Here is a 19,177-nt window from a genome sequence, read left to right as displayed (position 1 = left end):
ATTCCATATATGAAATTTTATAAATAATAATTTATATAATCCAATATAATTTATTATAATTACATTAATTATGTCAAATTATTAACTATTATGAAAAAACTGAAAATGAAAAATTAAGAGCATGGAATATCAAATTTTGATATTGTATATGTATAAATGCTTTAAAAATCATTAGAAAAATTTTCATTACTATAATATTTCAATTATCAAAATCATTTAGTACATTTTAATAAATCACATAACTTAAACATATAAAATCACGTATGATATATTTGATATTAGAAATTAATTGGATTAAAAGATACAAAGTACAAAGATTATCCGTTTGTTCATTCTTTTATATAGAGAAACAAATCAAATAATGTAATGAAATTATACATTTCCTTCATTGTACAAACTTTATTAATTTTATCTCATAGTAAATCTTAAGCCAATGTTGAATTTCAAATTTGGATTGGATCAATCAATAATGAAGTGATCCCACCTTTAGCAGCTTTCCCAACATGTGTATAACCGTCACCTTCTCTGTAAAGTACATCCATAACCCTAGCAAGGTTGAGGCTACGACAAAGAACGGGTGTCGGCATTTCTGTCGGTTTCAAGAACTCTTCATTTACATCTTTCCATGAACTCTCAATGTGTTTGTTGAATTCATTGTATGCTTCTTGCGCTGTCACCCCATATTGTTCCATGTAACATTCGATCGCTGAGCAATCGTCTTCTCTCCTATGGTTGAACTGCACCCATATGAACCATGTATATTAATTAACTTAGCAAATGCAAACCCTAGAAGCCTTACAATTCTATGATATAGATTTAAGTGCATATATATACCATAATCGATTTTTAGAATTCTTGAATATGAATATATAGTATACCTTATGTTCCGCAATATCATCCATGAACCTGCAAATAATGGTGGAAGCCTTAATGATCTTGGGGTCATTGGCGGCCCATTTGAAGGTCTCAGGGGTTATAACTTCGCCCATGCCGACAAACGCCGTTATAGCAAGCATGGCATAGCCAGAGGTTGGTAATGCATTATCTCTAAATTCCTCGAAGGTTGGTTTATAGTTTTGATGAGTCCATTTGGCCTCCAAAAGGTAAGCTTGAGCAAGGCGTATCATCTGATGATTAAAGGCATAAAAAAAATAAGCAAATTGTTAATGTAATTTTCAAATTTTATACATTTATGATTAAAGCATATCATACTATTCTATCATTACATACCGCCTTTTTCGCATACTCAACTCGAATCTTGTCTCCCTTGATTTGCCAACAATTTGTTCCATTTCTTCATAAACATCTAATAGTGCCTTGTAACTTATTTTCATGTAATCTGGAAGTTGGTTCATGCATTTAATATCCCACCTAAAACACAATTTGAGGGTTAATTTGAATCTGAAACTTAGCCTGGTTAATTCATACTATCACCATTAAAATATGATTAACTGCAAGTCTGGAGTGAATATCCTAACGTTTAAAATCATATATTCCCTTATTCTTTGTGATCTCAAAACTTTTTTTTGTAGAAAAGAGAAAAAAAATCTCACCTTTCAATTGCATTTGTATAAGGAATGAGTTCATCATATGTTGCATATGAATCATAAGTATCATCAACAATGGAAGCCATCGCTATGACTTTTGTCAACATCTTTCTACCAAGGGAGTATTGGGGTTCAAAGTAAACTCCCATTATCCAAAAATAGCCTTCAACCACTCTATCTCTTGCAAATGGTAGTTTTCTTGTGAAGTCTAAATCTTTCCACCACCTAAAAAAAGCATCATAAAATGTCAGCAACAGTCGTGTGATCAACTGATATAGTATTAGACTTCATAGCTTTAAAGATCTCCAAACACTTACCTGCAGATCTCACTTAGCTCTTTCCTATGCAAAAGCTGCAACAAGTTGAAATCAATCTTTGCAAATTGAAGCAACGATTTGTTGTGGGATTCTAAATCTTGGTATATCGAAATGAAATTCCGGGCCTCAACCCTTGGCAAGCCCCTTCGGATAGACTGCTTTAAGGCATGGCCGACCTGTTCCGATAAAGGATGATCTAAAGTTGGTAGAGCAAGTGTAAGTTGAGCAGTGGTGAAAGAAATGGCTTCATCAAGTATATCTTCCCCATGGACCCTCATATAGGAAGCTTCATAAAGTTCCAACAACCCTTGCACATCACTCGTCAATGATGGCTTGAAGTTCCCTGCCTCATCTTTGAACTTGTTGAATGCATCTGCTCAATCACCCAAAATCATCATCAAACATTAGTTTCATCAATAAATATATATATATATATATATATATATATATATACTGAAGTATTGTACAGATGATTATTAATGTAAAGTTTGATAATATTAATTGATAAATGGATAAGAAGAGTTATGAGAGTTTAAGACTTAATTACCACATGAAATATCGAAGCCATGCTCTCTAAGTAACCGGAATCGAAGAGCTGTAGTGTAGAGATCGTTCTCAGCATCATTGTTGTTGGTGTCACGGTAAATATTCTCTAGTTCATCTTCAATCTCTTTCTCAAAATGATAACTCACACCTAATCTTTGAACAGCATCAATGAAGGGCAACTTTTGGTTTGAATCATCAACAGGTTCCATAATCATCTTCCTCACTTGAGCTTTAAATTCTTCATATTGTAATTCAGTTGCAGCATCGATATCCTGCTCAAGTACGTATAATGCTTTTCCATGAAATCTCCAAAAAACTTAAAAATATGTAAGAAAAAAAATTATAGATTACCGTATCAGGACAGTTGAGGAACATATCACCCCAAATACCGGGATGAAAATCAGCCTTGGGTCGATTTTCGGATGAAATGGCGGGATGGGGTGAAGCAAGAACTGGAGAAGCTTGTGAAGTCATTTTCAAGGATGTGTTGAAGGAAAAGTGTAGGGTTTTGGAAGCAAATAATTCAAAGATTAATTTGCTGCCTTTGCTTACTGTTGAGTGTTTAAAACACAGGGTTTGGATGAGACTATGTGTGCAATTGTTGCATGTATTTATAGGTATAAGATAGGAGTCAACAAAGTACAACGTAAATTGCACGTATTTTAACTATACTGGAAGGAGAAAAATATGCAAATAGAGTGAGAAATTTCCTTGGTTTTTGAATATTCTTTTGTTTGTTTCCACTTTCTGTCCTTCAAAATTGGTGCCTCAAAACACATTCTATGTATTTGTTTGACTCGAATTGAGTGTTCCATTGTTTACTTGGCAGTCTTTCTGACTATTGCCGATGTAGTAAATGTGAGTGTTGAGCAATATATCTATTCCTGCAGAATATGACCAAATTAAGTGGAATTAATTTTCATTATTATTTGTTTAATTAGCTGAGACGGTCAATTTTGACTCCAACTTCAAATAATTTTATCTAAAATTAATAATAAAAAATATTTACAAACCAATCTCAATTAATTGTAATCCAAAATCAAAATATTATTCCAACTTTGATTAATATTTATTTATATAGTAAAAGAATAACTATTGCATAAAATATTATACTCCACCGCCAAGTAAAATGAATTTAGAAGAATATAACTCTCGTTCATAAATTTATTAATAGGAAATGGTTTAATATATAATATGTTAGCAGCCATGGACTCTGTTTTTAAGTGAATTTTCACACATAAATTAAAACTTAAAAATTAAGCCGTTTGCATTTTGTTTTCTTTTTAATTAAACTCAAATAATTGATATACTCACGAGGTTCGATCGAATCCATTATTAGCGGCGTTCAATCGAAACTATTATTATCTTTTATATTTTAAATCATATAAAAGAAATTAATGATATTTAAATTACTGAACAAAAATTTTAATTATTTGTTGGATGTAAAATAATAATCATTGTTATCAAATTACATAACAATAATCAAATGGGTTCAAAATTTATGAGCATAACTAATATAACTATATACTGCTACATTCAACATGAATATTTTAAAAATCATGAAAAATTGTTAAAACAATTATTATATAAAATTAAATTGTTAAAATATTATCTCTGACGACCAAAGTTTCTTTGATAGTAAAGAATCATATTATTGTGTCACTTTCATTGTAAGCTTGCAGCGATCATTTATATAAAATTTCATCTTTCACTTTTGTTTTTTTTTTTTTGTTTTTTTATAATAAGCCTATTATATTTACTTTTTAAAATAAAGTACTACATACAGGGGCGAAATTAGGGGCTAGCACGGTCCCCTTAAAATGAAAAATTTTTATTTATATCCTTTAAAATTTTTAAATTTTAAATTAATAAAAGTAAAATTACAATTTGTTTCCTTAAGAATGATAAAGATTTAATTTAATCTTTTAAAAATTATAAAGATAAAGACTATTAAAATAATAAATTTTATTTTTACTACCATAAAATTATAATTTAATTTTCATCCCTACTTTGAAAAAAGTATTGCATCATAGAAAACCAATTTTACTTAATAAATTGACCCAAATCAATTATAATCACATGTAAAAAAGAATGTGTGCTGTAAAATAATAATAATAAATTAATTAACTAATTGGATCACGTTTTTTAAAACATCATCTTAATAAAGTGAAATAAAAATTAAAAAGAGTAGAGGAGATGTTGACGCATAACATCATATTGGGTTAAGTTATCCTTCACACGAGCTCAAGACACTGAAAATACCAAAAAGTCTAATTAGAATTATTTTATAGATTTAAATATGACATATTTAAGACATGTATTATATTTTATACATTTAATTATATTTTATAACATATATTACAGTTGACAAATATTGGTAGCAGTGTTGATGTGCCTATTCATTTGACGTTTTGCGGAGATAAGAAAAGAGGAAGAAAAATAGATACATTTGTCGTTTACTGCTGCGTAAGTGATATAACGTTTTGGAAGCCGAATGTGGGGCATTTTGTTGGAATATTCGGTTTTGTTTCCCTAAAATCGTTACTGATTAAACGTGTCCAGGCCGTGTAACAATCGAAATCGAAAAAATTAAGCTTCAGGACACGCCCATATGTCCAAGTCGTGTGACTTATCGGCCATGTCTTCAAACCATGTAACTCTCATCATTTGCTCCACTATACACACGGCACGGGACACGTTAGTGTGTGGTTCAATATATATTTTATTTTTATTATTTTTTCCTCTTTTTATTTGTTTATTTATTTATCATTAAAATTATCATGTAATAAAATTAAAAGAATTAATAAAATTTAAACACTTGGGTTGCCTCCAGAAGCACTTATTTAGAGTCTAAGCTCGACTTTACCTTGTCGTGCATGGTTACGGTGGTTCTCGGAGTATTGTTTTATCAATTTTCACAATTTTAACACCAAAATAAGGTTTGACTCGAGTATTGTTTACCTTAAATGTACCGAACTCAAAATGTATTACCTCAACTGTCTTAGTATAAAAAACATTTAATCTTGTAAATGGGTTCGATCCGCTTGACTCAGGCTCTGAAGGGAAAATTCGTGGATCCAATTTGTCTAACAGCACTCTGTCCCCAACCTTTAATTGGTTCATTCTCATCATATGCACATCATGTCATTACTTTGTCTCTTCATCGTGTTTTTTCGGTCTCTCATCAACATTCATTTGCGATTCATCTAGTTCGTCAAGTTGCACCATTCATTCTTCACTTGCCGCTCAATTTCTGTCACCTTGACTGAAACATGGCTCCAACATGTTTTCATGAGAGATTTCCTACAAAGAACGTTGAGCCACATGGTTACTAACATAAACAGAACATTCAATACCATCTCACTTACTAGAGACTCTCACAGATCTACGTGTTTGAAGGGTAATCTTTTCGTCACCTATACGAAGCATAAGTTCACCCGTACCAACATCGATAATAGCTCTAGAAGTGGCTAAAAAGGGTCAACCTAAAATCATATGTACCTCACTATCCTCATCCATGTCTAATACAACAAAGTCTACAGGGAATATGATTTTATCAATTTTCACAAGCATATCCTCAATAATACCCCTAGGATACCTAATTGATCTATCCGCTAATAGAATACTCATCCTAGTGTGTTTGGATTTCCCAAGACCAAGTTGTTTAAACATTTTATAAGGCATGACATTAATACTAGCCCCTAAATTATCTAAAGCATTTTCAACATTTAAACTACCAATGAGATAACGAATAGTAAAACTCCCTGGATCTTTAAATTTGTTTTGTAGAATGATCGAGCAAACTGCATTGAGCTCCACAGTTGACGAGTCGTCCAACTTCCTTTTGTTTATTAACAGATCCTTTAAGAATTGACATAATTTGGCATCTGCGAAAGGGCTTCAACAAATGGTAAGTTAATATGCAATTTTTTTAAGAGCTTAAGAAATTTACCAAATTGTTCTTTCGTGTGGTCTTTCTTCATCGCGTTTAGAGATAGAACCTGAGTTTTGTATTCTCTAACCATTGGTTTTTGCTTTTTCTTATCTTCCTCAACCTCATCATTTTTCACCACAACTTCTTGCATCGATTTCTGCTCAGGTTCAACTAACCCTTCCACGTCTCGAATAGTAATTACATGAAGTTGGTCTCTTGGGTTAGTTTCATATTGCTAGGCAAGCTACCTTGTGGTCTTTCAAAACTAATTTAGCAAGTTGTCCTATTTAATTTTCAAGTCTTTAAATTGATGCTTACTGATTTTTCAATGCAACCTCGGTGTTTTGAAAATGAGCTTCTGACACTGAAATGAATTTTGCCAACATCTCTTCAAGGTTCGGCTTCTTCTCTTGGTGATAAAGTTGTTAAAAACCTGGAAAGGGTTGTGTTCTTTAATTTCCTTGACCACCCTAAGAAAAGTTGGGATAGTTCCTTCAACCTGTATTATAGCTATTACTATAAGAGTTATTTTGAGGTCTATAATTGTTACCAATATAATTAACTTGCTCATTCTCTGTGCTAGGACCAAAGGGTAAACATTTTGAATTATTCTCCACTCTATTTGCATCGCATTGCATCACTGGATTCACCTGCGTAGAAAAATATAAACTGTAAATTTTCTTATTTAATGCTTCCACTTGGTTTGATAACATGGTGACTGCATCTAGATTAAAAACACCAGTTGCTTTCATCGGTTTTGTTCTCATGACTTTCCACTGGTAATTATTTAGTGTCATCTCCTTAATAAACTCATAAGCTACCTCGGGTGTTTTATTATTCAGTGTTCCACCAACTTCTGCATCAATTAACTACCTAGTCGAGGGATTCAAACCATTGTAAAAGGTTTGAACTTGCAAACACAGAGGTAACCCATGATGAGCGCACCTTCTCAATAAGTCATTGAATCTCTCCCATGCATCATATAATGTCTCTAAATCGATCTAAGAAAAAGAAGAAATGTCATTCCTCAACTTAGATGTTTTAGCCGGTGGGAAGTACTTTAAAAGAACTTTCTCAGTCATTTAAGCCCAAATAGTGATAGAACCTCATGGTAAAGAATTTAAACACTTTTTTTTTCCTTTTTCCTCAATGAGAAAGGGAACAATTGTAAGTGAATGGCGTCATTAGTGGCGTCATTAATCTTGAAAGTGTCATAAATCTCTAAGAAATTAGCCAAATGAGTATTTGGATCTTCATCTTGCAAACCATCGAATTGAACATATTGTTGCACCATCTGAATTGTGTTCGGCTTTAGCTCAAAATTGTCTGCAATAACGGTAGGTCTCACAATACTGGATTCGGCTCCAATCAGAGTGGGCTTGGCAGAATCATATATAGTACAAGGAATAGGATATACAGGAGGTAACTAAATAATCTAATTATCACCCATCTCCTCGGTAATATTGTTGTCCTCTTGTTCGTCTACTATATTCAGTTGACTTTGCGTTGCTTCTCTCACCTCTTTATGATTTCTACAAGCAGTACTTTTAATCTCACTATCAAAAAGAAATGGTCCCAACGGGTTTCTTCTAGTCAAAAACCAAAAGAACCTGGCAGAAGCAAACAAGAAAAATTAAAATGTAAAAATTATATTAAAACAAAAATATAAATATAAAAATAAAATATTTATTTTATGCTAATATTATAATTAAGTATTTGTTTTAGTGATTAAGGGTTTTGATTGTATATTTGAGGCATTGGCTTCAAGTCATACTTTTTGGGAAAATTCAATTATTTTTTTTTCTAGGCCTATCTCCATTCATTGGGCTTAAATGTTATTTTCGGTCAAATTTTGATAGAATGAGCCTACTAGTTTGGTGGTAAGGTGTTAGCTTACCTTGTGGTTGTGTGTTCGGAATCCCTTCGTAAGCATGTGAAATTATTTTATTTTCTTTATCAAATTTATGGATAAGTTTGGTTTTAATTTAAACTCTTTAATAAAAATCTATTTAGTTGTTGGATAACATTTACCCATTTTCAAGTAAATAACCTATAAGTGGTTTTTTTAAACAAAAAGAGAGAAAATCTCCCCCCGTTTCTTCTCCCTTACCCACACTTCACGCTGCCACTTCCATTCCTTGCTATTGTATCATGTTCCTTTCTTTTCTTTTTCCCATTATTTTTTCCTTACTTTTTTTTCTTTACTGGTCATTCTTAGATTGGGTTGTCATTGCATTCATTTCCTTCTTGGTATTTTATTTTGTTTTATCTTAATCCCTATCAACGTTCTTACTTTCTTGCTCTTTTTCTATTGGATTCGTATTCGATGATTGTGTTTGTCAATTGTATCATCAGGTAATACTGGTAGAGTTGGCATTCGTGTATAATAGGATTTATATCATAAAATTGGAATTTTAATTGTTTCTTTTGTTCGCTGCCAGGAAAGGATCGAAAAGAAATCAGTACTCCTCTAGCTACTTAAACGTTAGGTTGTTGTCGTTTACTGTTGCGTAAGTGATTGAACATTTTTGGAAGCCAAATGTGGGCATTTTTGTTGGAAAATTCGGTTTAGTTTCCATATAATCGTTAGTAATTGAACATGTTAAATAATGATTTTAGGTTCTGGAAGTCTCGTGGTTGCATTATCGAATCAGATCAAGTGTGTAACAAATACTAGAGAAAATAGCAAACGACAAAAGCTAAAAATTGGGATTCTTGACGCCATATAGCCATGTGCCAAGCTATGTGTGACACACGGCCGTATACTAGACCGTATAAGACACACGGCCATGTGCTAGACCATGTAAGACACACTGTCTGGTTCAATTAGGCAGTATGGGTCATACGGGAGTGTGAGCCCAAATTTTAAAATTTTACCCTAGGGCCATAGGCGTTATTCAAGTCTAACTTAGCCTTCTGTAGGGTCCGTATGGCATAAATTAAGCTTTTAAACATGATTTATGATGTTATGTTAACGTAAACTTTGATGCTTATGCATGATTAATATGTTGTATGTTCAATATGATCCGTAATATGGCAAGTTTGATCTGTTTTTTGTCAAGCACGATCTATATTTGTTATGAGAGCATGTATGACATGTATATTATAGTATCTGATTAATTCTATATGTGCATTGGGGTGGGATTTTTGAATATGGAGGAAATGTGGGCAGAAATACATCTGTCGTATATGTTTGCTCATCCACATATATCTTAGTTATTAGTGATGAATCGCCTATTGATCTGGCAGCTAAGCTGCAAATATTCTGAAAAGTGTCATACTGACACTAAGCGGTGTGCAGGGATGGATGGGTATTTAATACCCTATATGGTGTGTAGAGGATGATGGTAGGATTGTAAATCTGCATCTGATATGTTCTGATACAGTTTTTGTTTTTTATTATATCTAATTAATATCTGTTAATTTTAATATATGTTACACACTGAGCTTCAAAGCTCAATCTCTGTTTGTTTATTACTTTTAGGTAACCCCCAGACTTAAGACAGGATAGTGATTTTAATATCTGGAAGTCTCGTGGTTGCATTTACATCGAAATCAGATTAGGTGTGTAACGAAAACCTGAGAAAGTAGCAAACGGCAAAAGCCAAAAATTTGGATTGTCGACGCCACACGACCATGTGCTAGGCTGTGTGTGACACACGACTATATACTAGACCGTATGAGATGCACAATCTAGGTCATTTAGGCTGTGTGGGCAACACGAGGGTGTGTGAGATCGTGTGCTAGGCCGTGTGGGCCACATGGGCTAGCCAAGTTGGCCGTGTGGGCACAAATTTTAAAATTTTACCCTAGGGCCATAGGCGTCATTCAAGTCGAGCGTAGGTCTTCCGTAGGGTCCATATGGCATAAATTAAACTTTCAAACATGATTTATTATGATCTGTTAGCGTAAAATTTGATATGTATGCATGATTAATATGTTGTATGTTCAGTATGATCTGTAATATGGTAACTCTGATATGTTTTTCGTCAAGCATGATCTATATCTGTTATGAGCCATGTGTGACACACGGCCGTATACTAGACAGTATAAGACACACGACCATATGCTAGACCATATAAGACATACTCTGGGTCAATTAGGCCGTGTGGGTCACACGGGAATGTGAGCCCAAATTTTAAAATTTTACCCTAGGGCCATAGGCGTTATTCAAGTCAAACTTAGGCCTTCTGTAGGGTCCGTATGGCATAAATTAAGCTTTTAAACATGATTTATGATGTTCTGTTAACGTAAAATTTGATGCGTATGCATGATTAATATGTTGTATATTTAATATGATCCGTAATATGGCAAGTCTGATCTATTTTTCGTCAAGCACGATCTATATTTGTTATGAGAGTATGTGATATCTGATAAATTTTATATGTGCATTGGGGTGGGATTTTTGAATATGGAGGAAATGTGGGCAGAAATACATCTGTCATATATGTTTGCTCATCCACATATATCTTAGTTATTAGTGATGAATCGCTTATTGATCTGGCAGCTAAGATGCAAATATTCTGAAAAGTGTCATACCGACACTAAACGGTGTGCAGGGATGGATGGGTATTTAATACCCTATATGGTGTGTAGCGGATGATGGTAGGATTGTAAATTTGCATCTGATATGTTCTAATACAGTTTTTGTTTTTTGTTACATCTAATTAATATCTGTTGATTTTAATATATGTTACACACTGAACTTCAAAGCTCATTCTCTGTTTGTTTATTACTTTTAGGTAACCCCCAGACTTAAGACAGGATAGTGTGACAGGATGTAACACCCCTAACCCGCCTTATCATCGAATTAGGGTTACAAAACATTATCGAACAATGGAGAAAACATTTAGTGATTAAAGGTTTTGATTGTATATTTGAGGCATCGGGTTCAAGTCATACTTTTTGGGAAAATTTAGTTATTTTTGTTCCTAGGCCTATCTCCATTCATTGGGCTTAGATGTTATTTTCGGTCAAGTTTTGATTGAATGAACCTGCTAGTTTAGTGGTAAAGCGTTAACTTACCTTATGGTTGTGTGTTCGGAATCCCTTCGTGAACATGTGAAAATATTTTATTTTCATTATCAAATTTATGGATGAGTTTGGTTTTAATTTAAACTCTTTAATAAAAATCAATTTAGTTGTTGGATAAGATTTACTCCCTTTTTCAAATGAATAACCTGTAATTAGTTATTTTGTTTTGTTCTTTTTTAAAGAGAAATTCTCCCCCACGTCCTTTCTCCCTTACCCACACTTCACACTGCCATTTCCATTTTCTACTATTGCATCTTGTTCCTTTCTTTTCTTTTTCCCATTCTTTTTTCCTTACTTTTGTTCTTTACTTGTCATTCTCAAATTGGGTTGTCATTGTATTCATTTCCTTCTTGGTATTTTATTTTGTTTTATCTTAATCCATATCAATGTTCTTACTTTCTTGCTCTTTTTCTATTGGATTCATATTCGGTGATTGTGTTTGTCACAATTGTATTATCAGGTAATATTGGTAGAGTCAACATTCGTGTATACTAGGATTTATATCATGAAATCAGAATTTTAATTATTTCTTTTGTATGCTGTCAGGAGAGGATCGAGAGGAAATCAGTGCTCTTCCAGCCACTTAAACGTTAGGTTGTTGTCGTTGACTGTTGCGTAAGTGATTTAACATTTTTGAAAGCTGAATGTGGGCTTTTTGTAGGAATATTCGATTTAGTTTTAGTATAATCGTTATTGATTGAACGTGTTAAATAAAGATTTTAGGTTCTGGAAGTCTCGTGGTTGCATTTACATCGAAATCAGATTAGGTGTGTAACAAAAACCTGAGAAAGTAGCAAACGGCAAAAGCGAAAAATTTGGATTGTCGACGCCAGTCGACCATGTGCTAGGCTGTGTGTGACACACGACCATGTGCTAGACCGTGTGAGATGCACAATCTGGATCATTTAGGCTGTGTGGGCCACATGGGCTAGCCAAGTAGGCCGTGTGGGCACAAATTTTAAAATTTTACCCTAGGGCCATATGCGTCATTCAAGTCGAGCGTAGGACTTCCGTAGGGTCCGTATGGCATAAATTAAACTTTCAAACATGATTTATTATGATCTGTTAGCGTAAAATTTGATATGTATGCATGATTAATATGTTGTATGTTCAGTATGATCTGTAATATGGTAACTCTGATATGTTTTTCGTCAAGCATGATCTATATCTGTTATGAGAGCATGAATGACATGTATATTTTAATATATGATAAATTTTATATGCGCATTGAGGTGGGATTTGTGAATATGGAGGAAGTGTGGGCAGATATACATATGTTGTATCTAGTTGCTCAACCACATATATCTCAGTTATTAACGATGAATCGCTTGCTGATTTGGCAGTTAAGCTGCAACTATCCTGAAAATTGTCATACCAACACTAAGTGGTGTGTAGGGTTGGATGGGTATTTAATACCCTATATGGTGTATTAGGATGGTTGGAGATGGTGTGTAACGGATGGAGGTAGGATTGTAAATCTACATCTAATATGTTTTGATACGGTTTCTGTTTTTTATTACGTTTGATTAATATCTGTTGATTTTAATATATATTACACACTAAGCTTCGAAGCTCATTCTCAATTTGTTTGTTACTTTTAGGTCACCCCAAGACTTAAAATGGGATGGTGTGACGAGAGCTCGGTTAAATGTTTTTATTTAGTAATAAAAACTGGTTTATTCTATTTCGGTATTTTTGAATTGTTTTGGATTGTTTTAAAGTTTAGATTTTATTTTATGGCTTTGTTTCAAATTTTTAATTATTTCCACCTATTTATTGTGATACTGACTGTATTTGCAAAACCATGGTTTTTTAACAACAAATTGCATTTTGCAAAATTAAGTTAGATTAAGAACCCCACTGCAAACCTAAAATGTTTTAAAAGTATAAATAATCAACGGTTTTACCAAATTGGGTACGAAACAAATGTTTTTTTAATAAACTGGATTAAAATTAGCAAGAGCTAAGCTTATCCTTACAACTCAAATGATTTCTAAGTTTTCAAATAAAGTACAGTAACACCTCCAAATCTGGTCATAACGTTTATGTCGGGTTCGGGGTGTTATATTTGCTGGTATCAGAGCCAAGTTCAAGATCTGGGCTATGATTTTGGGTTCAAATTTTCGTGAAAAGTTTTTTCGAACAAAATGTATTTCTGTTTAAATCTGAAAAACGAGTTTGTGGAATATCGAGTCTCCGACGTCGATCCTGTAAGTACTCCTACTTTAGTTAAACTGCTGAGTTAGAAACAATACTGTAATATTAGCAATACTCTTATTTTAGTAAATAACTATAGTGACATTGAAAAATATTCTGATAAGATTTTTGAGATAAGATATTTGATAAGAAAATTTAAATTGATACATAAAATTTTGCTAATGGAGATAAAATACAATGAGTGCATGTAGAACTCATGGATGAGCTACTTATGGGCACGGCGGGCGTCGAATAGGGGCTTAAGCTGAGCCATCCTCGATGGGCAATATGTGTAGATTAGTTTATTTAAAATGTCAATACGGTTATATGTATTTGTGATTTATGTATTTATTAATTGACCCAAAGGTAAGTTAATATTTGACAGAATTTAAACGACATCTGTAGTGATAAATGTGTGACAATTATAAGGTACTCTACTGAGCAATATGTTAGTCCAAATATTGATTTATTATTTGACATAATTTATTGTCAATGTTTGATTGCTACAACAGGAGTATCACTTACTATTAATATTATTATCCAAAAACTTGATATTAATGTTATGTTTGGTATCTTGAGATGAGATAAGTCATTATTTTGAATTTATTGCTTACTCATGAATATTGATGTGAGATTGTTTTTATTTATTTTTGTTCTATATTTAGCTAGTTCATCTTCTGCTGCCACAATATTTGCTAATATCAATTCTATATTTATGCATACTAGGTCCAATGTCAAGAATGAAAAAGACATTTACTTATAGTGCTTGCCTGTATGGACATAGACCTTGCACTAAGGGAAGAACAACTTGCACCTCTTACTGCAGAAAACACCCTTGAAGCTAAAAGAGATTTTGAGAGGTGAGATTATTCAAATAGCATAAGTCTAATAATCATGAAGCAAAACATTCCAGACGCCTTTATGGGCATAGAATCTGATCAGATTATTCAAGCCAAGTGTTTCCTTAACGAAATTAAGAAATGTTTTGCCAAAAATGTTAAGATTGATATGACACCACTTCTGACTTCTTTGATGTCTATGAAGTATAAGGGTCAAGGAAACATGAAGAAGTACATTATGGAGATGTTTCATGTTGCTTTAAGACTTAATGCACTTAAGATTGAGCTTTCTAAGGAATTGCTTGTTCTTATGGTTTTGGTATCACTTCTTGCATAGTTTAATCAATTTAAAATTATTTACAACAGTCTAAAAGAGAAATGAAACCTAAATGAGCTCATTTCTCATTGTGTTCAAGAGGAATAAAGGTTGAAGCATGATATTTTGAAAGTGATCATTTGGAAAGTGCTACTTATATTCTGAATAGAGTACCCACTAAAGCAGTTTCAAAAACACCTTATGAGCTTTGGACAGGTCGAAATCCTAGCCTAAAGCACTTTCACATTTGGGATGTCTAGCTAAGGCAAGGCCTCATAAGCCACATGAAAAGAAATTGTACTCCAAAACAGTGAGCAACTAATTTATTGGTTATTCTGAGCAATCTAGAGGCCATAAGTTTTGTGATCCCAAAATTAATAATATTTTAATATGGGAACTACAATATTTTTTAAGGATGTTAAGTTGGAAGGATAAATAAGGTTAGAGAGATTGTTTTTGCGGATGATAGTAGGATTGTAAATCTGCATCTTATATGTTCTGATACGGTTTCTATTTTTTATTATGTCTAATTAATATCTGTTGATTTTAATATATGTTACACACTGAGCTTCAGAGCTCATTCTCTGTTTGTTTGTTACTTTTAGGTAGCCCCCAGACTTAAGACAAGATAGTGTGACGGGATGTAGCACCCCTAACCCGCCTCTATCGTCGAATTAGGGTTATGAAACATTATCGAACAATGGAGACAACATTTGACATCTAAACATTTCAATAAAATCATTTAATGTTAATAAAACAAGTTACATTAAAAAAAACTATCAAACATCTGCATTTGGGCCTTAAATCCAGCCTTCGAGGCCCTAAAAGTAGATTAGAAACAATCCAGGACTAATTTGAAACAAAATAAAAGATTTGGAAAAATTTGAAAACAGGGGTCACACGGCCTTGTCCCAACCTGTATCTCAACCCGTGTAATTCACCGACATGCCCCACATGCCCGTGTGTCAGGCCGTGTTCTGAACCGTGTAACTCACTGACTTGAACTACTAAGAAACTCTCAGATGACACACGGTCATGTCGCCAAGCCATGTGTATTACACGGTCGTATGACAACCCATGTCCTAGGCCGTATGAACCCAAAAGTTTTCTAAAATCAAGCCGTTACAAGTCTAATTCATACCTAATCATTCCAATCATTTAGGCACACATTCAAGTGATTCAAACACCATTCAAACATACATAAATATGTCATTTCAATCATCCTAAATCACCTAACCAATATGTCATTCAAAGGCGCCACGAATGCATCCTAACATCATTTACCTTAACATGTCAATATTTTCATATTTCAAGCTTTCTAACTTTTTTTAATTACCTACCATAACATATCAAAAGATGACCATTATCAAGCCATTACAAACCTACCAAAAGATCATGCATTTCCATTACCTAAAATAGTCATAATGACCTATCTTAACACGTATTACAAGTCCATCAATCAAACATAAATCTTTAAAGCACAAACATACCAAATCACCATTACAAAACATTCTATACATGCCAAATAACCATAACAAACATATCACACAATCATCTTCCTTTTATTCACATGAGTACATGCATAGTTACTTATATCTCATGTGAATACACATCATTTAAGCTTTTTAATTTAAACTCTTTAATAAAAATCTGTTTAGTTGCTGGATAAGATTTACTCCCTTTTTCAAGTGAATAACCAATAAGTGGATTTTTTTAATAAAAAAAGAAGAGAGAAAATATCCCCACGTTTCTTCTCCCTTACCTACACTTCACATTGCCACTTCCATTCCCTGCTATTGTATCTTGTCTTTTCTTTTCTTTTACCGATTCTTTTTTCCTTACTTTTGTTCTTTACTAGTCATTCTCAAATTGGGCTGCCATTGTATTTATTTCCTTGGTATTTTATTTTCTTTTATCTTAATCCCTATCAACATTCTTACTTTCTTGCTGTTGGATTCGTATTCGATGATTGTGCTTGTCACAATTGCATCATTAGGTAATACTGGTAGAGTCGAGATTCATGTATATTAGGATTTATGTCGTGAAATCAGAATTTTAATTGTTTCTTTTGCTCACTACCAGGAGAGGAACAAGAGAAAATTGGTTCTCCTCTAGCCACTTAAACTTCAAGTTGTTATAGTTTACTGTTGCGTAAGTGATTTAACGTTTTTGGAAGCCAAATATAGGCGTTTTTGTTAGAATATTTGGTTTAGTTTCCATATAATCGTTACTGATTGAATGCGTTGAATGGAAATTTTAGGTTCTGAAAGTCTAGTGGTTGCATTTACATCGAAATCAGATCAGGTATGTAATGAAAACCTGAGAAAACAACGAACAGCAAAAGCCAAAAATTGGGATTGCCGATGCCACACGGCCATGTGTTAGATTGTGTAAGACACACTGTCTAGGTCAATTAGGTCGTGTGGGCCACATGAGCATGTGGGCCCAAATTCTAAAATATTACCCTAGGGCATAAGCATCATTCAGATTGAACGTAGGCCTTCCATGGTCCATATGGCATAAATTAAGCTTTTAAAACATGATTTATGAGGTTTTGTTAGCGTAAAATTTGATGTGTATGCATGATTAATATGTTGTATGTTTAGTATGATCTGTAATATAGTAAGTCTAATCTATTTTTAGTCAAGCACGATCTATATCTGTTATGAGAGCATGTATGACATGTATATTTTGATATCTGATAAATTCTATATGTGCATTGGGGTGGGATTTGTGAATATTGAGGAAGTGTGGACAGATATACATCTGTCGTATATGGTTGCTCAGCCACATATATCTCAATTATTAGCGATGAATCACCTACTAATTTGGCAGCTAAGCTGCAAATATTCTAAAATGCGTCATACCGACACTAAACGGTGTGTAAGGTTGGATGGGTATTTAATACCCTATATGATGTGTTGGAATAATCAGAGATGGTGTGTAGCGGATAGGGGTAGGATTGTAAATCTGCATGTGATATGTTCTGATACACTTTTTGTTTTTTATTACATCTGATTAATATCTATTGATTTTAATATATGTTACACACTGAGCTTCGAAACTCATTCTCTGTTTGTTTGTTACTTTTAAGTAACCCTCAGACTTAAGACGGGACAGTGTGACGAGAGCTCGGTTAAATGTTTTTAATTTTTAATAAAAATTGGTTTATTATGCTTTGGTATTTTTGGACTCTTTTGGATTGTTTTAAAGTTTGGATTTTATTTTGTGGCTTTGTTTCCCGTTTTTAATTATTTCTACATATTTCTTGTGATACTGACCATATTTCTAAAACCATGGTTTTTCAACAACAAATCGCATTTTCTAAAATTAAGTTAGATTAAGAACCCCACTGCAAGCCCAAAATGTTTTAAAAATATAAATAATCAACAGTTTTACCAAATTGGATATGAAAGAAATGGTTTTTAATAGACTAGATCAAAATTAGCAAGAGCTAGCCTCATCCTTTCAACTCAAATGATTTCTAAGTTTTCAAATGAAGTACAGTAACACCTGCAACTCCCCTGCCCGTATCCATTGCCAGAATAGGGTACGAGGACTTACCATAGTTTACTGAACATTTTCAGATAATTCTGAGTCATTTATTATTCATATTTTGAAAATAATCATAACGTCTCCCTATTGGGCCCTCGAAGCCCCAAACATACATTAGAAACCAACCGGAATTAAATCGGGATCATAGAATTTATTATTATTATTATTATTTTTTGCAAAATCTTAAATTATATTTTCATCTAAGTACTTACCATTTCAATGCTCCTTATAATTAAATGTGTTACCATTCAATCAATAGCTTGGCACTTGTCTAAGCGTCAAACAACGTCATTGTTAGTATTCTTGCACATATTTCATATAAATTCAACATTGATATACCTATTTTCTCGTCATATCACCCTTGAGTTTAATAATTGTCTTTACTTACATAATTTCCTCGTATCAACATATCAAAGATAATCATATATGTACATGTCATGAAACATATCATTCTCTTACCGTTTCTTCATAAGTATATATCATTTATTTCATTATATCAATATTTCATGCTCTATCATTTTCATATATTTTATGTATATTTATTCCTAAATAGCTTAGATCAAACTTAACATAAATTATATTCCATGTACTTATACTTATTTCGTTTATCTATCTTCATAATTATTTCATACAACTATTTTGTACATATATTTCCATATGACCAGTTCTTTTAAACATTTCACACAACCATTTCATATAACCATTCGTCATCGATACATATTACACGAATATCAATTGTTCAATGATATCATAGCGTCTCCCATCCACGGTCTTATTTATCTTTGACATGATGCCATAGTGTCTTTCAACTATGGTCTTACTCATTTTCTGTCATGTTGCCATGGTATCTTTCAACCATGGTCTTATTCTTTTCATGTCATGTTGCCATGGTA

At 33.0% G+C, this 19,177-nt stretch overlaps 1 protein-coding gene and 1 non-coding gene across 2 annotated transcripts; one reads left to right on the top strand and one right to left on the bottom strand.

The window, feature by feature from the left end:
• Positions 1 to 379: 379 nt before the first annotated feature.
• LOC108462677 ((+)-delta-cadinene synthase isozyme A-like) lies at positions 380 to 2,998 on the bottom strand. Its single transcript, XM_017762595.2, is given in 8 exon segments — positions 380 to 737; positions 879 to 1,127; positions 1,231 to 1,269; positions 1,272 to 1,371; positions 1,554 to 1,772; positions 1,865 to 2,237; positions 2,412 to 2,682; positions 2,762 to 2,998. Coding segments are annotated over 8 exon segments (1,668 nt in total). The 5' UTR covers positions 2,885 to 2,998; the 3' UTR covers positions 380 to 443.
• A 4,273-nt stretch (positions 2,999 to 7,271) lies between these two features.
• LOC128287405 (small nucleolar RNA R71) lies at positions 7,272 to 7,378 on the top strand. The gene has a single exon (XR_008278105.1). It is a non-coding gene; the product is annotated as a small nucleolar RNA R71 (small nucleolar RNA).
• The last annotated feature ends 11,799 nt before the right edge of the window (positions 7,379 to 19,177 follow it).

The sequence above is a fragment of the Gossypium arboreum genome, chromosome 13 (assembly GCF_025698485.1).
Source record: "Gossypium arboreum isolate Shixiya-1 chromosome 13, ASM2569848v2, whole genome shotgun sequence".
NCBI lineage: Eukaryota > Viridiplantae > Streptophyta > Magnoliopsida > Malvales > Malvaceae > Gossypium > Gossypium arboreum.
The sequence above is the reverse complement of the archived record's forward strand: the minus strand, read 5'-3'. Positions and strand labels throughout refer to the sequence as shown.